The following is a 25,712-nucleotide window of genomic DNA, read 5'->3' as shown; positions in this document are numbered from 1 at the left end:
GAGACCTACGACAAGAGCATGCTATGCGGAAAAGTGGAAACGTTTTGTCATTTATTGTAACCACAATGACATAAACCCACTAGACGCATCAACTCAAAATATCATATGCTATCTTTTGCACCTACACCGCTGCAATCTAGCCTATACATCCATAAGGATACACTTAGCTGCCATAGCAGCTTACCTTCAGAACAGGCAGCACCTTTCGCTATTCAGAGTGTCTGCAATTAAAGCATTCATGGAGGGGCTCAAACGAGTGATCCCCCCAAGACACCCACCTTCACCTGTCTGGAACCTAAACGTTGTTTTAACCAGACTAATGGGACCACCTTTTGAACCTTTACACTCGTGTGAAATACAATTTTTAACATGGAAGGTGGCTTTTCTCGTAGCGATTACTTCGCTTAGAAGAGTTAGCGAGCTGCAAGCCCTAACTATTCAAGAGCCATTCATCCAAATGCACGCGAATAGGGTCGTGCTTAGGACAAACCCTAAATTCATTTCAAAAGTGGTATCCCTCTTCCACATCAATCAAACAATAGAACTGCCAGTGTTCTTCCCAAATCCACAGTCAGTACCTGAAAGGGCTCTACACACACTAGATGTTAAGAGGACTCTCCTATATTACATAGACAGGACAAAAGATTTCAGGAAGACAAAACAGTTGTTTGTTGCCTTTTCTCCACAGCACAAAGGCAATCCCATTTCCAAATATGGTTTAGCGAGATGGATAGTTAAGTGCATCCAAATATGTTACATTAAAGCTAATCACACTTTAACAGTTCCCCCAAGAGCGCATTCCACACGCAAACTGGGGGCATCCATGGCTTTCCTAGGAAACATTCCTCTAGAGGAGATATGTAAAGCAGCCACATGGTCTACCATACATACGTTTACCAAACACTACTGCATAGATGTACACTCCAAGCAGCTGTAGGACAGGCTGTTCTCAAAACTCTTTTTCAGACTGCTGCAGCTGGCACGGGCAACCACCGCTAGGGGAGTGTCTGCTATACATTCTATGCGCAGATATGAATTCAGCAGCCCACATGCCTCAAACGGAATATGCTACTTATCAGTATGCATCTGTTCTTGGCATGTAGGGCTGCTGACATTCATATCGCCCACCCTCCTCCCCGGTGCCTGTTGCAGCTGTAGCATTCACTATTACTTTGTAGCATGGACATCACTTACTGTATCGTACCCCATCTCTGCCACAATGGCGAAAAACAATCGAGGATGGAGAGGATGCCCATGGACACTGTAGTCCAAGGGAGGAGCCATCTATCTCGTGATACTTCGAAGACTCTTCCTGGACAACAATGTGCAATCATCCGGACCCAACACTAGGCGGCGATCTATGCACAGATATGAATGTCAGCAGCCCTACATGCCAAGAACAGATGCATACTGGTAAGTAGCATATTCCTTATTATTTGGTTATTTTATGCCCTATAACCAAGAAATACTCGGGTGAAGGTAAGTAATTGTTTTCAAAGTTCAGTGGAGACTGAGGACAAATCGAAGATGCACAGTTTAAGGTAAGAACCTGCAGTTTCAGGGCACAGGCCTCAGGGGTTAAGATCAGCACATGGGGCCCCGAAGCTACACCATCAGCGGCGGGCGGGTGCAAAATCAGCATTGGGTGCCCAATGCTTTTCAATGGGGAATCTCAGTCGCACAAAGAGGCTGCAGACTTGGACCAGGAGGCTGGCTGAAGTTGGGCACCGGCTGGTCAGGTAAGATGGAGGGCTGAGGGAGGTCGAGGCACAGTCTGTTGGGCTCCCCAAAGCCATAGGACTGAGGATGCAGGGGTACCTTTTGTTGTCGGGTCTTCTTGGTTGTTGCCGGTTGCGGTCAGGCGGACCCTTTGTGTAGAAGCTGCAGGTGACTTCGTGGGGTCCAGGAGAGGTCAACCACCGATGTACTTCACAGGACAGGTGTGCCCCTCGGGCCGTGGGTGCTGGTTGCAGAGTGGGCAGGGGTCGCAGATCAGCGTGGAACCGGAATCGTTGGTGTAGTTTCTTTTGTACAGGGCCGCTGCCCTCAGGAGATCCGGACTTGGCTTAAGAGTGTCAGTCCTCCTGGGGTTTCTTGAAAGTCTCTGGCTACTGGACAGGCGTCGTCTTCTTCGCAGGGTCTTTGCGCAGGAGACAGACAGAGGGCTTCAGCCAAAACAGTAGCAGTCTTCCAGGATCAACTGCACAGAGTTGTCTTCTCCCTCTTGGGTTGTAGGAATCTGAGAATCAAGGTTCAGGGGTGCCACGAAGTACTGAATTTAGTGGCATTGCAGGTACTGGCAGATGGTAGCCAATGGGCTGCTTTCTTCTAGGGTGACTACACTCTTAGAATGTCCCCTCCCTTCGGGGAGGGGGCATCTCCCTAACCTGAATGGGTCGAATCCTTCATTCAAGATTGAGGATTTCTTAAAGTGGGTGTCATCCCGGCCCAGGGCAATTTAGGGGTGGTCCTAGCAGGGAGGGGACACACCTCTCCGGACTACTAATTTTACTGCGGACCTTCGCGCCAAGTGTGGTTTGGCATCTCTACTGGATGGAGAGGCCCTGGTTAGCATATCAAAGGGCAGGAAACCTTTGAGGCTCACTTCCCTGAATGCTGTTGCTGCTCGGTGTAATTGTGAATCACTCACCTCAAGCAGCCTTTGTTCCTGACCCACAAGAGCACAAGGGCTCCCACCTCAGGGGGGTGAGAAACATGTCTGTGTGTGGCAGGTTGGTGCAGACCAGTCAGTTGGGCATGAGGGAGTTGGTCGTTTTTCAAGGGGGCCATCTCCAAGATGCTCTCTGAGTGCATTTTGTAATAAATCCAGCACTTGCATCAGTGTGGGTTTATTATGCTGAGGAGTTTGATAACAAATTCCTTAGCATTCAGTAAAGCCATCATGGAGATGTGGAGTTCATAATGACAAACTTTCAGCCCATGAACTCAATATTGCTTGAGTGCACTTACAATGTCTGTGAACGGCACAGGCGCTGTAGGGGCACATTGCTCATGCAGCTGTGCCCAAACCTGTGGTATAGTATACCCTGCCTTAGGGCTGTGAGGCCTGCTAGAGGAGTGACTTACCTATGCCACATGCAGTGGTTGGTGGGCATGGTACGCAGAGTTGTGTGCCATGTTGACGCTGAAGTTTTGTCTACACCAAATACATAGTCTGAGGGTGGCACAATACATGCTGCAGCCCTTAGTGACCCCTCACTGGTCACAAAGGCCCTTGGACCACTGGTACCTTTGACCAGGGACTTACATGTGAGCCAATTGTGATGGGAAAGGTACAGTTCTGGGGAAGATCACAGGCACTGGGAATCCGATTGGCAGGACCCAGTGCACACTCAGCCAAAGTGCATCAGATATCTGGCAAAAAAAGTGTGGGGAGGGGTTACTGCAACAGAAACCAACTTTCCTATAATTCTCATTACTGTAATTTTAGTGTGCATGCGTGTTTAGCAAAAGCTATTGTTAATACATTTTTTTTAAAAACAAAAATAAACTGGTTTAGCCCATAACGTACAAATGCTTACCATTGGTTGGCTTCCATGTCACTCTTATTTCCCTGCTTCTTACTGGCCACGCCTGCTGGTTCCTGCCAGCTGCCTGCATTCTTCCTGGGGCTTCTGTCCCTTCTGGGGAGCATTGACGTAGCACAGCTTCCTGTTTGCTGTCAGTGTCCTTCCACTGGTTGCGCGCTGCTCCAGGTGCCTTTTTGTTTTTAACTTTTTGCCATGCTCTGAGTGAATGGCACTATACCGTCACCTCGCCCACCCCCTCCTCCTGTTGTCTGTTGTTTCTCCCTGCCTTTTCACAGCACGTTCGTGTTGCTCCTATGCCCTCCTTCTAGATTTTTCACAGGTGAAACCTGGTGGCTTGTTCCTTTTTAGGTCGAAGGCCTAAAAGGCTGCGCTTGCGCAGTCTTAGGCCGGAGATTTAATGAGTCTGAGTAGCGGTGAATGTCCCGCCTCCGTGCCCCCTCTCTCCTTCATTGGCTGGCTTCCTAAACGGAGGCCAGCCATTGGAGGAGAGATGCGTCACTCCAAACAAGCTCCGTCCTTTTCGGATTTGGGGGCGTCATTTTTGCTGTTCTTTAGACAGTGACGTCGTCCGTCACTCAGAACAGCAAAATACGCCCCCAATTCCGAAAAAATTTCAAAAGCTTGTGGTCGCCATTTTAAGTCTTCTTGTGATGAGGTAGGCTGCTGTCCTCGTTTCCCGCTGTCTTTTTCCCGCCCCCCCCTCCCGCTGTCCGTCTCTGTTTCCGCCCTCCTCCCGCTGAATCGGTCGGCCGTTGTATTCTTTCCCTGCCGTGGTCTTTTTCCCGCCCCCCTCCCACTGTCCGTGTTTGTTCCCACCCTCCTCCCGCTGATTAGGTCGGCCGCTGTGGGATTCGGTAGCTGTTCCCGGCCCTTTTTTTTTTTTTGTTGCTGCGTGCGGTTTTTCTCTTTGTTGCCTCCTTCTCCTTGTTTGTTACACGCTCCATATCTAGCGCTGTTGCTGTGGGAGGCATTTGGGTTGAGGGCTTGCAGTCACCCCTCGCTCTGCTGGGTGGCGGCCGAGAGCCTGCGCTGGGCCCGAGGAGCTCTGCCCACAGCCTGGCGAGTGCACCCGGAGCTCCGGCACCGCACACGGCTGAGGAGAAAGAGGAGGACCAGAGGAGCTCAAGGCCGAGGTGCAAGCTCCCCTCGCACGGCATCGAGTGTGTGCTGACAGCCCGCGCCCCTGCCGCCCACCCCGGGCTCTGCCCCTGCTCTGCGCGGTGACCTCCAGGTAAGCAGGTACGAGTCTCTGGGGCGGCTGTGGCACTGGCGGTGCAACCAGGAAGAGCGCGGGGACTGGCAGGCACCGGGAGGGATTCCTCTGCGCACAAGCACGGTGTGACCCTCGGTGCCCCCCTGTCACCGTCCCCACCTGCCGTGCCCTGCCTCTGTAACTCACTCTCAAACCCTGCTTTTCCGTCTTGACCAGCTACCCACCTACCCACCTAATATCCTAAGAGTCCCGAGCCCTGGTCCCGCTCTTCCCCTGAATCCCCCCGCCCTCATAGACACCCCCGTGCCACGTTAGTGCCCGTGCACACAGGCGGCAGCTAGTTCAGTGCCTCGGAAGCGCGGCCGCTCGGGAAAGGTTGCTTTGGAGGGAACCTGAGGCCGGTGGGACATTTATTCCTATGGACACATCAGCTACACCTAGTTAAGCTAGGAACCCCTCGGTCGGGGTATTTGAGACAAAATGGTAGACATGTCAGAGAGGACTGGAGGTGTGCAGGTCCCCTCACACATCCAGGTACGGTGGACATTACAGTGGTGGGGAGCGGGGGTTTGCGGCCAGTAACATTACACGTTTATAGTCTCGATTATACGGCATGTTATGTGGCGTGATGCACGGGTGGTGTGGAGAGTACCCAAACATGTCCATCATCTCTGGTCGTGGCTGATTTGCAGTTTATTGTATACACAGCACCGTTGTCCTCCCGCTGTGTCCTGTTGTACTGTACTCTACTGTATTGTATAGTTATTTATAAATATGTGTGTAGACTGTTTACTATGTTAATGTGTAAGAGGGTTGTGTTGTGTATTGTGTCGTGCTATGCGCCATGAGAGGCCAGTGTGTGTGGGGCGCTGCTATGCACGTTTAAGAAGCGCATGTGTGCAAAAGTGTCATATTTGTGTGCCTGGTCTAAGGGAGTTGTGTGTGTGATTGTGAAGGGGTTGCTATGTGTCCGAAGGTGTGTGGGCATGGAATAGGTGTGACTGTGTAAGGGATTGTGCAGGTGTGAAGGAGTGTGCAGGTACGATTATGTAATGGGGATCGAGCTGTCCTGGGGTATATTGTGTGCACGGGCACTGTAGGTCTGCACATGCGAGGGGTGCAGGTTGAGTAACAGAGGTATGTGCGCTTCTAAGAGGGGGTGCATTGTGTACTATGTGTGCAAGTGCTGCAGTGCGTATCAGCATTCTAGGTGTAAATGTATAAAGGTGTAGTGTGTGAAACAGCACAGGGCGTGTAATCTGTAGATGTTTTTATGCATATGGTGCAGTGTGGGCTAATGGAAGTGTAGATATTCGTATTCACTGACACAACGTTTACTTCAAGTACGCTGCAAAGGTGGAACATGCTCACATGTATATGTCTGAGTGGATTGCGGTGTTAAGTGACTACATGGATGGCGTGGAGGTAAAAGGCTGTACTCCGTCAGACGTGTACCGTGTTCAGTGAATTAACGGATGTTGTATGAAAGAGGCCGCGGTCCCATCACACCTGTGCAGTGCTCGGTGAATGATTGATGTTGAGTGACAGGCCGGGGTCCCATTTCCAGCCCCTGGAGGGCTGAACTATGCACACACCGACATACGTGTATGCATTTCCTTTCACCATGTACAGCGTCTACGACTCCTCAGCAGACTCCTCGCGCCCCTATTCTGCCCGTTTGTTTGAAGCCCCCGATATAAGGAATCGCATACACAAGCAGGCGTGATTCTATCCCTGTTTGTATATTTTCTGCTGCACAGCTTTTCCCGCCCCCTCCCCCCGCCCCAACAACCAATAAGACAATGTCTCTTCAGAATACATTGTCATTAGTTTGCTGACTTTCAGTTTGAATTTGTATTTGTTGAACCTGTACTCGGTGTTTGTAGTACTTTGTGACAGGGGAATCAGGTTCAGGTCTTGGCGTCGGCTCAACATTCTGTGATTCTGAGCAAATCACTTAATCTCCTCGTGCCTACCAAAAAGCTGAATGTGTCCTTCTGTAATTTAACTGGTGCTCGTGTAAAGCGCTCCAATAATTTCGTGTCGAGTTCGCGTTATATAAAACTGCAAAAACCAAAAACAAAGTGTTGTGAGATAGGATAGGCGTGTTGGGGATAGATAACATGAAGAGTGAGTGTGTGTAATGGCGTATGTGCCCCATGAAGTCACTGGTGAGAGGTTGCCCCTCATAGACCCCTGGTTATGTGGGCATGCTGGTTCCCTGTTCCTCTGCCCTGGCATTTGGCACTGATCTCCCTCTGCCCAACCTGTTTGATGTCTACCCATATGAAGCATGACTGGGCAGAAATTGCATCGTTTATCAATGAAGAATTCACGGAAAGTGGTGCTAGAGGTGATAAATGACCCACCCAGTGCCCATCAGTCGTTGTGCCAACCAGAATATCCAGCTGCCACTCCATGTGCCCAGTGGCTCTAGTAGGGTGCACCTAGAACCTCTTTTCTGTGGTAGCGGGCCATGGCTGTTTTACAGTTAGTAATAATGCACATGACCTTTGTTGTCTTCCCTGTTTTCTTGCCCACACCTAAAACACTGATGCCCAGCTACACCCGCAGACATCTCTGGAGAAGACATCACTCAGTGCCAAACTTACCCCTAGATGTGGGCAACCTGATGCAGGCTGAACAGCAGAAAGCAAGCTGTGCTGAGCCCACAAAGGAAGGCAAACTGCAAGGAGAGCTGCTCTCCATTCCAACTTTAGATGTTGCCTTGCTGGCCATCTCTGCGCTCAAACTTGTGTCTTGAAAAAAAGAACAAAAACAATTTTTGTTGCGAAGCTTTTACAGCTCACCCCCCGCAGTTCCCTTCATTCCATCGAGGGGGAGTGGCAGGGCCGATACTGCCAAGCTTTCAGTGCCCGGCACTTCCGGTCAAAGGCTTCGCACCTGCACTTCTAAGCAGATCTGCTGCACTAGACCCATCACTTCTCAGCAGGTCTTGCATACTAGTACCTGCACTTCTCAGCTTCATTGGTATGCTAGCTCCTGCATTTCTCAGCAGATCTGTGTACTGTCACAAGCACTTCTCAGCAGACCTCGCATACTAGCAGCCGCACTTCTCATTGCATTTGCTTTCCCTCTTTCGCACGTAAGCACTTCTCAAAACAGGGCTGCTGCTCTTCTAATGGACGATGTAAAGTACATTCTAAGCAGGGTTGCTTCTCTTCTAATGGGACAGTGTAAACATAATTCTAAGCAGGGCTGCTACTCTTCTATCGGGACTGTGTAAACAAGCTCATAAGCAGGGCTGCTAGTCTTCTAATGGGACTGTGTAAACAAGCTTCTAAGCACGGCTGCTGCAGTAGTAGTTTATACAGGGCTTCAAGAGGTGCGGGGCTCGCCATTCGCAGACCTGTTAAAAATTAAAAACCAGCGCTGAAATACCGCCCTTCTTGACACTATGACTATAGTCATGTGACCCGAGTCTAGGCCTGGCCCAGAAGACTCTCTGAGGAGGCTGTGTGATGCTGCGGTGGCTCGAGCTCCTGCAGCTTTGAGAAGTAAGTGGGAGTCGTGGGGTGCTGCAATGAAGCCTGTGCGTGTGTGATTATGTAATTCCAAAAGAGAGCGCACTATCGGCAGATGTCACAGTGGGTGCCGGTCGGGTACAAAAATCACTGTAATTCACAGAAGTTTTGTAGTGTCCTGGCATGCCTGCATGTTGCTCTATTGCTAATTTATTATTTACCATGTTTGAAACTGTTCTTGTCTGCCTAATTGGGGTGAAAGGTGAAGTGGGCCTCTTTCGATTAGAACGTAGCATTTTCCCTTCCATTTCTGCTTTTGGCCATCTCTCTCCTCCAATCTCAACCATACCCATTCTTTTTATTATCTCTTTCCCTCTCACCTCCTTTTGTCTACCTCCTCCACTCTCCCTGCTCCCATTGTCGCTCTCCTCCTCTCTCTCCATTTTTTCTCTTCTTCCTTCGCTTTTTCCTTCTGATCCCTTTACCTCCACCTTTTTTGTGCTAAAAGAATGATAATACCTGTAATCAAGTGTGTGTATCCGTGCCTTCCTTTAAGTTCGCTGTGCTGGCTCTCCTGCCCCCTGGCTGTGCTTGCTCCCCTGCCCCCTGGCTGAGCTTGCTCCCCTGCACACTGGCTGTGCTTGCTCCCCTGCCCCCTCGCTCTGCTTGCTCTCCTGTGTGTGTGGCTCTGGGTGTTTGTGTGGGCTCTGGGTGTGTGTGTGGGCTCTGGGTGTGTGTGTGGGCTCTGGGTGTGTGTGTGGGCTCTGGGTGTGTGTGTGTGTGTGTGGGCTCTGGGTGTGTGTGTGTGGGCTCTGGGTGTGTGTGTGTGTGGGCTCTGGGTGTGTGCGGGGGGCTCTGGGTGTGTGCGGGGGGCTCTGGGTGTGTGTGTGTGGGGCTCTGGGTGTGTGTGTGTGGGGCTCTGGGTGTGTGTGTGTGGGGCTCTGGGTGGGTGTGTGTGGCTCTGGGTGTGTGTCTCTGGGTGTGGGTGTGTGTCTCTGGGTGTGTGGGTGTGTGTGTCTCTGGGTGTGTGGGTGTGTGTGTGGCTCTTGGTGTGTGGGTGTGTGTGTGGCTCTGGGTGTGTGTGTGGGGCTCTGGGTGTGTGTGTGGGGCTCTGGGTGTGTGTGTGGGGCTCTGGGTGTGTGTGTGGTGGTCTCTGGGTGTGTGTGTGGTGGTCTCTGGGTGTGTGTGTGGTGGGCTCTGGGTGTGTGTGTGGGGCGTTGGGTGTGTGTGTGGGGCGTTGGTTGTGTGTGTGGGGCGTTGGTTGTGTGTGTGGGGCGTTGGGTGTGTGTGGGGGGGCGTTGGGTGTGTGTGGAGGCTCTGTGTGTGCGGCTCTGTATGTGTGTGTGGGTGGCTTTGTGTGTGTGGCTCTGTGTGGGTGTAAATGCAATAGGTCCTGCATTTGCGAGCGATTACGCTATTGGCATTGTAAATGACAATGCCATTTATTTAACGATTAAGCTATTGGCAATGTAAATGACAATGCCATTTATTTTTTGTAGGTGGCTCTATGTGTGGATAGCTTTTTTTGTAGGTGGCTCTATATGTGGGTGGCTCTGTTTGTGTGTGGGTGGCTCTGTGATAATGACTCCGGGTGGCTCTGTGTGGGTGGCTCTGTGTGGGTGGCTCTGTATATGTGTGGCTCTGTGTGGGTGTAAAGGCAATAGGTCATGCATTTGCGAGCGATTAAGCTATTGGCATTGTAAATGACAATGCCATTTGTTTATGATTTAAAAAAAAAAGTCATGAGCAATGCCAATAGCTCTACCTTTAATAATGCCGAGACCATTGCATTGTAAATGCTTGTTCTTTTAGCACTTCAGGAGAGTTTACATGCTTTCTAGCTGTCGTGCTTGGGCCCTGCTCTCCCCCCCCCCCCCCAGAAAACTCAGGTCGCTCCCTCTCCACATGTGCACATGTCTTAGCAATTGGTACTAGGTTACTCTGCATTCAAAGATGCAATTTAGTGCAAGTAAAGTTACTTTTTTTTATGTTCCCATGCAAGTGGCATTCACCATCTTGGATTGGTAAATCTGAAATCAAAGGTGCCTGTCTACAGAATAACGCGGAGGCCTCATTGCACCTATTTGCCTTGCCTACGCTTGTTTATTAGTTTTTCAAAATTTGTTCTGGCATTTCTGTCCTTACTCTAACCTGGTAGAGCTCTTGACATTCTAAGAAGCGCCTTTATTCAGAGTTCTGGGCATTCATGGTGGGAAAACATCTAGGTAGTCTGATAATCTGTGCCTTTGTGTCTGTATGCTCTGTGGAATGTGTGGTGGTAGTGGTTCAGTTTAGTTTCATATGTAATATTATTTGTATATGAGTGAATGAGCTGTTAGACATGTTTACTTTACAAAAACCTCATAAAAAGATGTATTTATTAAAATGTGTTCAAGATCACACACATATTAGGGGATATTCTTGTGTGAGTTATTAAAGGAAATACTTTTGATGTGGAACAAACATGTAACTTTTCCTTACCGCTACCATTTCTTGCTTGTGGTAAAAGCTCATAAAAAAAATGCTTGATATATAAACTTCATTTGCATTGATTTAGAAATAGTTGATAGGCTTAGTCATTACTCAGACTTGTGGACTGACCGCGATTATCATTACATAAAACATATATATATATATTTTTTAAACAGGGTTCATTGTTCCAGACCTCCAGTAGTCCTGGCACTAATGTCTCATTATCTTGGAAGCGTGTCAAAGGTTGTGAGCCTAGTGGAGCAGAGCAAAGAACCATCATATTAATATCAACAGGTTGGTTTCATCTTTATTTTCAAATAACTAAGTCACCATTTTAAGCATTTGTGTACGTCATATTGTTTGAAGATTTACTAGTGCTATTTTTGTCTGATGTGGTTCTGGAATTAACCCTAAGTGGCTCTAAATCATATTTGACACATTTACATTGTCCATAGTAAAAAAACAAAACAGTACTCTACATACTCTGTAGTTTTACTTTTCCAGTTGTATTGTGTATTTATAAAGCGCAACTATCGCTCCGAAAGGAGCATCCTGGCGCTGGCTAGATAGTGAGTAAACAGTAAGTCAGGCAGGATTAGATAGCGTCCATGACATATTCGTCTGGGAGATTGAAAATCCAGGTTTTCCTGTATCTACTTTCTTTAGCCCAGCAGGGCTCTGCCCTGGGCACTCTTAAAGGGTTCCTTGCAGCTTTCCTTCGGCTACAAGATTAGCCATTATTCAAGTCTCCTTTTGTAAATAGATTCTTTAAGGGCATTATTCATCTCTTTCCTCCTTCTCCCTTCATAATGCCCCAGTAGGAATTGAACCTTGTTTTAACTTATCTTACGTGTGCTCCTTCGAGCCTCTTCATATCTGTCCTCTCAGGCTTCTCACTCTGAAAACTGCCTTCTTTGTTGCCGTCACCTCTGCTCGCATAGTGAGTGAGCTTCAGGCTCTATCTTCTAAGCCTCCTTTCTTCTCTGTGCGTCTGGACAAAGTGGTGCTTCGGATGCAGACTTTGTTCCTACCTAATGCGGTTTCACCATTTCGCATTGGACAAACCATCACTTTGCCCACCTTTTTTCCCACTGCTTCACCCTTCCAAGGAGGAGGAGAGACTCCACCATCTGGACCCTAAACGTGCGCTTTCTACCGTGACCGCACAAAGGACTTTCGGGTATATGATAAACTTTTCGTTGGCTATGTAGTTGCCAAAAACTGCTGGGCTGTTCAAAAGCGAGCTACCTCTCGATGGGCTGTCATTTGCATAAAGATCTGCTACGCTTTAGCGCAAAAGGAACCTCCAGTGAGTTTGCGTGCTCATTTCACTAAAACTACTGCGGCAACCACAACATTAGCACGTAGAGTTCCACTTCTTGACATCTTCAGCCACGTGGGCATCTTTGCACATGTTCACCAGACATTACTGCTTGGACAGACAAGTCCGGAGAGTCGGCTATTTTGCCCATTCAGTCCTCTAGGATTTTCTGGTGTTAACTTGGTTCGCAGACCCTTCTCCGGGGTTGGTATCTATTCTAAGGTAAGGAATCTATAACAAACTGTCACTTTCAGATGAACAAGTTACTTACCTTCGGTAATGATGTATCTGTAATATTCAGACATATGCCCCAGAAATCCCTTGACTTAGTCGCCATTTTCAGATTCTTTTTTCGGCCTTAGGGTCTGGAAGACTGGGAAAGAGCTTCAGTCGATATAGAAGAAATTGCAGAACGTTTTATTTCCACAGAAAATTTCCATGTAGGGAAGAGGATTGAGAAACACCAATGTGAGATGACCGACGCAACAAGACTATGTGGCTGGAGAATGAGAAAAGGGGCATGGAGCATACCCCCTTGAAATTCTGCCCCACATGTCACCACCAGTACACACAGAAGGACACTCACAAGGTCTGCAATCTCGGTTTACCTAAAGACCACAGCGTAGAGGACTGCTCGGCGTCCTCAGAGTACTTGCACCAGACCATCAACTCAAGGGTGAAGCGGTCAGGGCACACTGCGTGACTGCATCACCACAGAGAAAGCTGGAGTCTTTTAAAGACCTGGGCCTGTAAAGCGACAAAGACATCCTAGAGAAGAGCCACAGAAATGTGTTTTGGGAGGAACTCTCAGAAAATGTTTTCCCTCAGAGCTGAGACACTGTCAGGTTAAAGACCTTGGATTCAAAGAAACTGGCAATGATGCCGAAATCGTTAACGCCGGAGGGCAGAGTGAAGCCTAATGGAGCAACACAGTCCAAGACAAGGGACACCGATGGAGGTAAACCCTTGAAACCTGCTTTGACCTCCAGAGGATCAAAGGCATAGAAGGGAGATGGTGAAAACCAGCCTGATGCTGTCTGCGAAGACTGGAACCATGTCAACATCATAGAGTTACTCCTCATCAATGTCGAAAACCACTGGAGCATTCAATGTCAAAGTTTGTCAGCATCGATGATGAAACAAAGAGATGAAGTGGAGCTCGAAGAACAAAGAATCGCTCGGGTAGAGTGTAAAAAAAAGCATTTTGCGGTCGAACTCCAAGCCCTAATTAAAAAGAAGAATGAATTCAATGACTCGCTTCAGGGTTACAGAATTCCACTGAAAAAGCATGTGGAAGCAGAGGAAACTGAGGAGCTAGAACAGCCTGCTACCCCAGATCTACAAGAAGAGTTGGAGCAGGAGTTCTTCGAGCAGGAGGCGTTAACAGCAAGAGGGCCTCTGTCACATAAAGGAAACTACCGATAACTGCTAAGACATCTATGCAGACTCACCAGATGAAGGGGTGAAGTCTTATACATCAAAACCATCACCACCAGATGACATCACTGCATGTAATGCAGTAGTAAAGAGGGTTGCAGGCACCTACAGAGTGCAACTGAAGGAAAAATAATCAAAAGCAGGTTACCGGAACAAAAGAGAAAAGTGTTTCTTCCAATGCTCCCAAGCATGCTAGACCAGGACAGAGAGGCATTCAAAGAACCAGCTATGGCTAAGGCAATAACACTGAGGATACAGAAGTACCGCTTCTCATCAAGGGACCCTCTTTACATCCCGGAAAAAGTGCTAGCAGACACCCTCATTGCGGCAATAGCACAGAAAAGATCCAATACACCCATGTCTACAGGACCACCTCCAAAACAAGTACAGCAAGAGAATAGCCCTGGTGGGGAGCAAAATGGAAAGGTTAGCAGCAACACAGTGGCAGATAGCCAAGTCCAGTGCCTTGCTGAATAGATATGGTCACCAAAAGTGGAACGAGATGGAGGAGCCATTGGAACATCTCCCAGAAAAGCTCAAGAAGAGAGCAAGCGCAGTGTTGCAAGAGGGCAAGACAATTGCTAACACATGCCTAAAATCCATGCTCTGTCACAGACCCAGCTAGTAGACCGCTCTGCACAGCCACAGCCTTGCGCAGATACGCTTGGCTGGGAATCTCCGGTTTTAAGCAAGAAGTCCAGTGAGCCACCTGCAAAATGCCTTTACAGGAGACGGCCTATTTGGAGAGATGGTAGACATAGCTCTGCACCTTTAGGGAAGGCATGGCCCAGGAAAAGAGGGCAACCTCTGCAAAAGGAGCTGTTCAATCACAAAATCCAACACAGACTTTAGCAGCCAACGAAGAGAACCCATCACTGACCCACAACGACTGCACCGCTCAAGCTCCAGCCAGTCGTTTAGCGGGTGCGGAGGAGGCGGAACTTCGAAAGGGGAAGATCGTTCTACCAAGTGACTGCCTACAAGTAATCCTTCTACACAAGTCACCAGGAGGAGGAAGAATCGGAGAATCTTTGATAGAATGGATGCTAAATAGCATAACATACGGATTATTGCATAGAGGTAACAGTTGCCTCCAATGTAACCACCAAGGTTAAAGAAGGTAAAAATAGACGCACAACAACGACTATGGCAAGAAGTGGAAGAGCTGTTAACCAAAGAAGCTGTAGAATTAGTTCCCCTACAACAAAGACTCAAAGGGACTACTTCCTAGTACCAAAACCAGACAAAACATTGAGACCAATACTGGACCTGCGATCACTAAAAAGTCAATAAAAACTCAAAAAGTCAAGATGACAGCGCTACAGGTCATTCTCCTGATAAGAGGTAGAATACATAGCAACCAAGGATGCCTACCTGCGCACACCAGTAAACAAACGCCACAGACAGTTTCTCAGACTTGTAGTGAACAAGACACACTACCAATTCAAAGTATTACCTTACAAAAATACAATCTGCTGCATGAGTGTAAACAAAATGCTTAGCTGTTGTAGCAGCACACCTATGGCATCATTGAATACACATGTACACATATTTAGACGACTAGCTGGTGAAAGCAAAGACAAGCAGTCAATACAAGAAGAACATCAATAAGGTTATATAGTCCTCTCTCTTGTGCTATGAGAAGTCCTCACAGAAACCAGACAAGAAGAAAACATTCCTAGAGGTAGGTAAAATCTTCGATCCCGAGACAGCACAACAGTGAGATCAGTGGACAAAAGTGTTGAAGCAATCATAGAGCAAAGTCGCTGTTACCAGAAGGGGCAATGTCTGTCGATGAAAGCAGGGGGGTGGGGGAATTATGGGGATGATTGTTTCCCGTATTCCGCTGGTGCCACGTGCAGGGCTACACATGACACCAAGACAAGAATGAGTCCCACAGCTGTGCCCCCCCTCCCCCAATCGGAAGTTGGGATGATCTAGTTAAGGTTCAAAGAGAGATGCTATGGTGTAGTCTCAAAACACTAACAGTAGGGAAACCATTAAAAACAACAGCTCCCTTTGTGTCAACCACAACGGATGCATCCCACATGGGATGGGGAACTCACATTGGCAAGCTGATTGTCAGGGGTATCTGGAACTCCAAGGAAGTAGTGCAGCACATAAATGTGCTGGAGCTGAAGATTTTTTTTCTGGCACTGAAGGCTTTCCAGAAACATTTGACAGGGAGGACACACTAAAAGCTTTCCAGAAACATTTGACGAGAAGGGTAATCTTAATTTAAACAGACAACACAACGACTATGCAGTACTTGCAAAAAAAGGAAGTTGGGACAAGATCCTACCCGCTATCATTCTTGGCTCATGAGATATGGAGATAGGCTATATAGCGAAGGTATCAGTAATAGCAATACAACTGTCAGGAAAAGAAAAACACAGAAGCGGACAGGCTCAGCAGGAAAGCAAACACCATGCACGAGTAGGAACTAAAACAAGAAGTGCCAAGGCAGACCTTCCCGTTCTGGAGGACTCCGCCAGTAGTATGTTTCGCAACTACCAAAAAACATGAAATGCCTAAGCTTTGCATCCCAGTTATACCACCCGGAGTCACTGGGGAATGCCCTTTTGATACATTGGTCAGGGAGATTTAAGTATGCCTTTCCACTGACACCAGATGTGATCTGTGTGCGAAAAAAAAACTGTGGAAGGAACAGACTTTACTCACAACAGTATCACATGCTCACGGAGAGACTAAGAATGTGGTGTATGTCATTATATGCCCCTGCCAAAATCTTTACGTTGGTAAAACTAACCAAGAGGTCCGCCAGCGCATTGTGCAACATCAATCTATAATCAAAATGAAGGCGGTCTCTGCGCCGATGGGCAAACACTTCATTGAAAGAAATCATTCTGAGAAAGAATTTAAGTGGACTGTTTTATGTGCCGTAAAACCGAACCCCGGAGGAGGCGATATTCAATCAACACTTCTAAGATAAGAAGCGTACTTAATTTTGAAATACAACCGCACCATCCATGGATTTAAATGTATTGTCAGAAAAAGGTCGGATTTGATGAACATTGCGCATGAATTGTCACATTTCTTTAAATAAATGGTACATTTGTTGCATTCTTGAAAATCCGTGCCACAACGTACACACAATGAATTCAGGGAAATCCGTTTTAAAACTTCAAAGCCCAGAATGCAAGAGACCTGGCTCTGGTCTCGAAGGATTAAGTACCGGAACTCTGGCATTCCACGCCTTTACAGTTTTGACATGGGGAACACCATGGAGTTATGTAAGACGCAAGCAAGTAAGTTGAAATGTCTGGAAAAGCAGCGAACGACAAGAGACGCTGCCGGTTTAACTTACATACTTGGTAACAACGCTAATAGTCGGTCTGACTTTGAAATGTATCATTTATAGAAATCCAGATACGTTGTTAGCCGGACATTGGTCAATTGCTACGCCCATGAAATAAAAATAAGTGATGCAGCGCCAATTCACCTAACCTTCAGATTTGATCAATATGCACACGCAGTAAGTTGGTCTTACTTGTCTAATTTATTGCTTACAGAAATCGTGATACTTTGAGACCTGGACATTGTTTCTTAGAATCACAACTGCTACGCTCTTTAAGAAAAGTAAGTCATGAAGCACCGAACAGTGCCGATTTACCCTTCATTGAAACAAGCTGTGGTTTGTACAGATTCAGAAAAGGGGGTGGTGATGAACAGAGTGTCTGAATTAAGCAGACCACTCTTACCCAGTCCAAAGATCAGGGCTTGATCCATCACCGTTATTTATCTCACTGCCCCATCCCAGCTCAGAACCTGGCTATATGCAAATCAGTCTGTCCCTGGCCCAGTGCATCATGGGAACAGGGCAGACTAAACTACCAAGCCAATTCTTCACCAGAAAGGAGACAAGCTACCGGGGACCGGTTTCTGGCATTTCAGCCGTCTTCGGCCCGGCTTGCTTGAATCCTGATGGAGCAGTGAGAAAGGGACTCATGTCTGAGTATACCCTGCCACACCTATAGTGGCCAAAAACGATTCAGAAAAGGGGGTGGTGATGAACAGAGTGTCTGAATTAAGCAGACCACTCTTACCCAGTCCAAAGATCAGGGCTTGATCCATCACCGTTATTTATCTCACTGCCCCATCCCAGCTCAGAACCTGGCTATATGCAAATCAGTCTGTCTACTCAGATGTGAGTCCCTAGCTCATTGCACCATCAGGATTCAAGCAAGCCGGGCCGAAGACGGCTGAAATGCCAGAAACCGGTCCCCGGTAGCTTGTTTCCTTCCCAGTATAAGAATTGGCTTGGTAGTTTGGTCTGCCCTGTTCCCATGATGCACTGGGCCAGGGTCAGACTAATTTGCATATAGCCAAGTTCTGAGCTGGGATGGTGCAGTGAGCTGAAAAACGGTGATGGATCAAGCCCTGATCTTTGGACTGGGTAAGAGTGGTCTGCTTAATTCAGACACTCTGTTCATCACCACCCCCTTTTCTGAATCACGTGGTTTGTACAGACATATGTATTTGGAAAAAACTCATTTCTTACTCCTTAGAACGAAGTTAAGTTTAGCCGCGTGTAGATTACCTTCAACACAGCTTTCTTCCAATTATTCAACACAGGTACAAGTTGCATTTTAGTTTGATAACATTTAGCTAATTAAATTTTGGGGAGGGCTAGCTCCAACTAAATTTATTATTTTTCTATTTATTTAGATTATACCCAGTTACAGCCCTGATGAGAATTCCATAAAGTTTGTTGGGGTTTGAAACACATCGGCACCTTTCACCAGTGGGACACCTATTTTGGAATTTCACCCTATCACAGGGAATAATTGTTTTTGTAAATAAGGTTATCCCAGGATATGTTAATTTCTTGTTCCCTCTGGTAGCAACCTTGTAACTTGGATTTTAAAGTGGTTAACAAATTACTACTTAGGTTGCGTTTTCTTCCTTTCTGAAACCATGATTGGCTTTGAGGTTTATGTATTGTTATGTGCATTGTAATGTTTGCTCGTCATGAGCCATGGCGCTCCGATGCTCATGACGAGCTTGTCAAGTGCCGTGGAACGCTCGCATGCGGAGATAATTCCCCTGCTGTGCTGAGTGTTCCATGGGAACGGGTGTGGCCGTGACGAGCTCAGCTCTTCATGAGCACAGGAGCGCCGTGCCTCATGACTAGCTCAGCTCGTCATGAGCATGTGAGCGCCGTGCGCGCCCCCAGCACAGCGGGGGAATATCCCCCGCAGCAAAGGGGTTAATGTCACCCTTGCCCTGAACACACACAAATAACTATGCTCAATGAAATAATATTAATAATTGAGTAAATAAATACGCCGCACCATATGATTGTTTCAAGGTTTGGCACATAAGTATTGTGTAATGTAAATGTGATGGCTAGATGTTCTTGTTGCTTCTAATAGTAGGCCCTTTCTAGTTGTCGTATTAGGGCCATACCCACTTTGATATAAAACTGTTGATAAATTGGTCAGATATTTTCTTATGCCTTTCCACCGATTCCACAGACTCCAAATGTGATCCAAAAGTGCAAACAGGAACAAGTCAACCTGATCTTGATAGCTCTACAATGGGCTCAGACATGGTACTCGGACCTCATGGAAATGTCCCAAGGGCAGTGCATCCCTTCCCCAGCACACTGAGACCTATTAAAAATTCAGGTGAGACAAATGTGGCACCCGGAGCCAAACACCCTCAACCTGGCAGTATTGCTCCTGAAGACTTAGTTAGGGCACCTCAAGTTGCCAAGAAGGGCAATAGAGATTCTAAAGTAAGCAAGGTGACCATAAGGAAATGTTACATAAACAAACAAAAGATTTTCCAGCTATGGTGTAACAGGCCTGGGAAAAACGGAGACTTAACACGGGGCCAAAGCCATTCGATACTGGATGCATCTACTAGACAAACAGCTCTCCTATACCTCTATCAGAGTCCACACAGCATCCATTGTAGTGTACACAAAAGGAAGACTGGGTAAAGGTTTCTTCACCATACCAGTGATGAAGCGCTTCCTAGAGTGAGTAAAGAAAGTAGCACCCCCAAAATGTGTGCCTGGAAGTTGAATGTGCTGCTGACCCAGTTCATGTCACCCTTTGAACAAATGCGGAATGCACGACTGGGATTTTTTAGCCCTCAAGACTGCTTTTCCCATTGCTATGACCTCACTAAAAAGAGTGCGCGGTTTTCAAGCGCTCATCACCCAAGAGCCTTACCTACAGATACAGATACCAGGTGGTTATGAAAACAAACCCAAAATTCTTACCAACTATGGGATCAAAATTCCATGTTACCCAAGCAATCCACCTGCCAGCCTGCTTTCAACAACCTAGAACGCAAGCAGAGCACTGCACATGTTCAATGTGAAAAGGGCAATTATGTATTATTTAGAGAACAAATTACATCAGGGAAGGGGAACAGTTCTTTTAATCCTTTGGCACACGCAATGAAAAGTTACCAGTCACCAAAGGACCAATTGCAAGGTGGATAGTGCAAACAATACAATGTTGTGATAAAGCAGGGGGAGTAACTGACAGAAAAGGCTGGGGGAGTAAGTGACCGAAAAGCCAAAGGCGCAATCAATGTGGGGAATATAAGGAGCAAGACTCGCTGTCTTAGGCAGTATAGCATTAGAGGATAGTTGCGCAGCTGCTACATGGTCATTGATATAGAATCCACAAAACACTACTGCATGGGCATTCAGATCAACAGGGAAGCAGAAGTGTTGCAGAGCATACAGAAACATTTGTTTGCAAATACCCATTCTAAAGAACCGAACCAAACCACATGAAAGAAAAACGCTTTGTAATCCATGCACATCATGCGAATCCAGAAAAAATTCACTCTGAAAATAGAAATGGTTACTTACAGGTAGAAGTAGTTTTGCAGCTTGAAATTTTTTGCAGATTCCCCTATAAGTTACATATAAAAACTCCGCTCAAGAGATTACTGTCAATGAGAATAAGAAAAAATAATCTGTAGATGGCGTCTATGTCGAGGGATTTCCGGGGCATACTTCGGATGTCAGGCACAGTGGGGTTTAAATGCAAATAATCAACGAAGTAGCAACAAGACTTGGGGATTAAGGCAAAAAAACGCCTGCACCACTATTAAATATCACACACACAAATTTATATAGAAGGTGCTAGTAACCAGGAGCCCAATCCCTATACGGTCCTAAAGGGAAGAAGGAAAACCCGGTTCCCTTAACAAAATTCACAAGAGGTGGTCAGCACCCTTCAACAATCTAGTACATTATTTGAATCTTACAAGTAAAGATCTTATTGAATACACACTATTTCATTATTATCAGTTTTCCCAAGAAACAGTAACGGAGACTTCCTCAATTAAATTAAATTCTTTATTCAATTCTCTTTGTTTAAAATGCAGATAGTATTCAATACTGACCATTCTTTTTGGTGTCACTTTTATCCTACCAAACCGGCCTCCATGTTGTTTAACATGATGTGTGAGACACGTCAAGTTACTTGCCTCTTAATAACTACGCCATATAGGTTCCTGCTTCATTCACTGTGCGCGCAGCTCTTTGCTCCTCAATGGACTCAACTGCCATATGGATTTATCTGCTACTAGCTGGGTGTAAAAACAAGCAGTTTCTGATTTTGGCCCTTATAAGATATGTTGCACATCTACCTGCTGCAAACTTGGCATGAAAGTAGAACTTTGCACCACTAGAGAATAAGCACGCTTTCTGAGTAAATCCGTTCAGTAGTAGTAAATATATATTTGTCCAAAAAAAAGCTCCCGAGCTGGTTTGAAAGAGTTCACAATTCTGTACATATCTGTTGTTTTGGCCATCAAGTCATGGATTGCCAATCTGGCTAGTCACCTTTTTGTATTTTTTTCCCAAAAAAATGTGATTGCCTGTTTTTGTGCGTGATGCCTAGGTTTCAGGCAGTGTAAACGCTCTGGCCCAAACCTGCTGTGCACAGGTGAGTAGGTGTGGTGGAAGGTTGGAAACAATCACTTTGGAGATCGCTAGAAATTTTGCACTCAAATTGTGATTGGCTGGAGTAGAGCTCAAATACAATTACTGCCATCATCATCCGTTCTGGCAAGCAGGTTTCGTGTCATAAAAAAACATTACCACATGTAGGATAACATAAGGGGCTGGGAGGAACCCTGAGGTGTGAAAAAAGCATTGTCAGCCAATAAGTAGTAAAAAGTTTAAGATCACGATTTAAAAGAAAATGTCATTACACTTTGTCAATTTAGGTGGACGAAAAAGACTCAATTTTGCCATGAAACTCATAACTTCATGAACATTTTCAGTCAAAATAACTAATGTAAAAATTGGTTTTTCATTGAAAAAATGAAATATGTGAATTATTTTTCCCTTAAATTAAAAAAAGTAATTTCCCATTAAACAAAGAAAAGCTGTGTGGTGACTTTGGGTCGGCGGGGACAGGTTGACAAGACCGCAAGTAAAAGTAGCATCATGGGCAAATTTATCCATCTGGCATTGAAACTAGCTAACAAATGCCCTAGAATTTGAGAATGGGGACCACCACAATAAAGGGAGGCTGAACATATGGTTCAAGCACAGGATGAGCTTTTGCAAGTACTGACAAACTATGGGGCAGAAGATACACCGATTGTATCACGCAATGGGGATGATGGAATCTGACATAAAGAGACACATTGAGAAAAATGACCGTGGTGAGGAACTTTCAAATGCAGGAGCTGTTTGAAGGGGCAATATGACCTCTCATCTGCTGAGTGGAAACTCTGTTCCATGCTCTTAAACACTCAATATCCCCACCACTGTGACCAACACTCTTGGAAAACCACACTATCCACCAACATCGCTTCCACACCGCCCAAACCACCCGATACATACGGCTCACCCTGCAATATGAGACCATGCCTCTAGAGTGCTTTGTTACCCACCATCCATAAATGAGTGATTACATTATAACTTGCACACAACTGAATTTGGATTGACATCCTTGTAAAACCCATAAATGTTCAATTCGAAAATCAATAAAATGTTTGAAAAAAGACCAACTTTCGATTTCAGTCTACATTCTCTAAGAGTAATTGAAATACAGACTGGACAATGACGTGAATCTATTCTAAACAGATCTATTTAGCTCAGAGTCATTCACTAGATCATTTGGAAATTCATACATTTTCAGGTAAAGAGATTTTGTCAGTTAGACCACTACATTTTAAAGGATAAATTATACACTATCCCAGCCAAGCCTATAGAGCAAGTCTTTTGACATGGAAGCTATACATTACATACAATGTATAAACTTAAGTAGATACAAATAAAGTTTGTCATGTAATAAAGCTTCTTAGTTACATCGTTCTATTACTGAAGGAATGTGCTTTTTAATGGTTTGAATGTTTATAAAGTCTTGTTTGTTTTTTAATTCGTGTTTTTTTAAAAACTTCAAATAACTCTGAAGAGTCTCGATTTTAGATATAATGTAATGAATGTAATGAATTTGTTTTCCTCCTGTTTAGACATGACAAGTCGACTTCTTGGGCATTCCGTGGATGGAAGTAAATTACCCCATCTAACCAGCTATGATTGTGAAGTCAACGCCCCCTTACAGGACAGCAGAAATCTGTTACAGGGAGAGGAATTGCTTAGAGCTCTAGATCAGGTTAACTGATCTTTAATCATCCTGCTTTTGGACACTTATGAATCATCATCCCTTCCCTTCTCACCCCTAAGGCAGCAGTCTATTTATATTTTCTATACCTGATCTTAGAGGCCTGGCTACAATACTGCACTATTCGAGTTAGTTCAGTTCTGATCCGCAGTCTACTTTTCTCGGCAGTCTTTAAGACCCAAATTTTACAGAATCATTGCTGCACATGGATTGTCATTTTCTTTGACGCATTAAGCTCAAACAAACACTTTAAAATCCGCAGTGAATGCACCTTCCATTATTGTTCGGCTAAGGAGTAAATGCTAGATAAAATATTTAACAGTGAAATTTCCACTCGGCTAAAAATGCTGCACTCCTTACGCAGACTTGTGTTGTTTTCCTCAGTACTGCCCTCAGAAAAGTTCTGTTGTATTAGGTTTTCTTTGCAGAAGAAACGTTGCTTTGCGCACCCTGCATTGTAGCCTCAATCGCACAATATATATTTTCTTAAGAAAAACAAAAAATACCAGCAGTTCTCATGCAATATACTCTGCATTTGTGACTAGTGCTACAAAAAGGAATAAACGAACCTTTTTTCCATTTGTTTCAGTTTTTGCCTAATAAATCATGTTAAGCCTGGATGGAGTATGTCATTGTTAGTCGCACTGTAATGTAAACTATTCTTAAAATGCTGTGTAGTGGATACTACGGAAAGAATTTGTGAACTATTTGCAATCGGTGAAAAAAAAGATAGATTTCAGCTGGAGTAGCAGCATTTACTGTCAAATCTCTTCATTTTTAAAGAGATTTACATTTCTAAATTATGTAGTTTCCGTGTCACCTTTTTAAACCTTACCTGCAGTTGTGAAAATGCATTTTAGTGTTGCATAACTAATATTGAATATAAATGTTCTGCTTACCCTGCGTGGAATAGGTGATATTTCAAACGGATTGTAACAGTTTATGCATTGGTAGGAAAACTGCATAGTACATTGAGTTGTTCAGTTTTTGATGTTTCGTTTCATGCACTGTCGCTATTAATGTTTTTATTTTTTCATAGAGATTTTAATGACTGAAAATATTTTTAGAGGACTTTATTTCGCCATGTATCATCACATCTGAACATCTTCTCCTTTCTTTGTACTGTACCAATCGTGCAAATTATTTTCTTTTCATTTTTCCCGTTTGTGGTTGGATCTAACACTAACTGTATTGTTTTATTACATCAATAAACATTATACGTGGACCAGGCTACATGTTCCTCAAGCACTTGTTTTACTGGGTTTCTAAGTAGTCCTTTTATAAATGTGCTTTAACAATTTTCCAAACTTTCAAGTACCAACAAAACTACTGAGAACAAAGAGTACATTTTGGGCAGTAAGGATATAATCTGTTCTCTGAACTACCCCTTGACTGTATACTAACCTACTTTTCAAACGTATTACATCAAAATAAGCTGGTCAGCCACTTGCTTGTGTGTGCTCATTTGTCAGTGTGTCTACGCCATCAATCAGTGCATGTCACCCGTTAATTCTATATTTTAAGCACTCAATTCTCTTATATGCTAACAGGTGCCAAAATCGCAGTCTGTGACATTGCACGTGACCTTGTTTGGGGCTTGAAGGTTTTGGAGGTTCAGATTTTGCTTTACCAGAAAGAACCCTGTAGAAGCACAAACAAAATTATTATTTACCTTTTATAGATTTTCATATTGTTTTGGGGGGTTTGTACTAGGAATACCAATTGCATCATCCAGTTTCGATTAATTTGCTCATAACTGAAGTACAGTTTTTCAGATCAAAGCACCTGCTCTTTTTCAATACGAAGTACATATATTTTGTACATTATTCAGTATTGTTCCACTAGTATCACTTGATGCACTCTGAATTTTTGATAACTACAGGCCTGGAAAAATGTGGTTTTCCAGCTCCACGAAGATAAGTGAACTTAATAGTCTCAAACTAATCCTCTGCAAAAGGAGCACATCTTCTGAATCTTAAAGAGTAGTCTGCTCTCTATAAGCTAATTTGTATCTACAGTTAAAGAACTGACAATAAAAAATCATACCACAGGTACCTTAAACTACGTGCCTCGATATTCTTTAATTGAGAACCCCTAGTCCTCAGAATGAAAATATAAAATATTGTCTCAAAATCAAAAAGTCACCCTTGTGAAGAAAAGCCACTATGGGTTCGAATACGATGTTGGTCGGAGTTGCCTCCAACTGACATCGTCGCGGTCTCTGGACCGACCATCCTCTGTTTTACCTGTGGCTGCATCCGCAAAATACAGGAATAATAATCGCCACTATCATGCCTGTTTCCTAAGACGAGTAATCAGTTGTTGCTCTTACAAGGAAAGTGACATCTACACCATTTGTAACATTTACTGTTAGAGCTGTCGATAAAAAAGTAGTAGCAGCAAGTGAAGTGAGAAAGATGGGTCTCTTTTTAGGAAACGCGAATTCAAGCCAAAATACTCCCAGATACCAGCCAGCATTAAACACCACCTTAAATACCACTATAGCTGCTTTATTGACTAATTGTTTAAAGAATGCTTGAACTAAAACGGTTTTAGACCAAAGGTAAAAGATGCATCTGTCCTATGATCCCAGTCATCTGT

At 45.2% G+C, this 25,712-nt stretch overlaps 1 protein-coding gene across 2 annotated transcripts in view; it reads left to right on the top strand.

The window, feature by feature from the left end:
- HIF1A (hypoxia inducible factor 1 subunit alpha) overlaps nucleotides 1–24,341 on the top strand; it is a 191,271-nt gene extending 166,930 nt beyond the window's left edge. For both annotated transcript variants that reach the window (XM_086937946.1, XM_086937945.1), the window contains exons 14-15: nucleotides 10,898–11,015; nucleotides 22,960–24,341. In XM_086937946.1, the coding sequence (XP_086794072.1) occupies nucleotides 10,898–11,015; nucleotides 22,960–23,111 (270 nt within the window). In that variant the 3' untranslated portion in view covers nucleotides 23,112–24,341. The remainder of the gene's footprint in view (nucleotides 1–10,897; nucleotides 11,016–22,959) is intronic.
- Nucleotides 24,342–25,712: the final 1,371 nt, after the last annotated feature.

This window comes from Lissotriton vulgaris, chromosome 9, assembly GCF_964263255.1.
Source record: "Lissotriton vulgaris chromosome 9, aLisVul1.2, whole genome shotgun sequence".
Classification (NCBI taxonomy): Eukaryota; Metazoa; Chordata; class Amphibia; order Caudata; family Salamandridae; genus Lissotriton; species Lissotriton vulgaris.
This window is presented reverse-complemented; position numbering and strand designations above follow the sequence as displayed.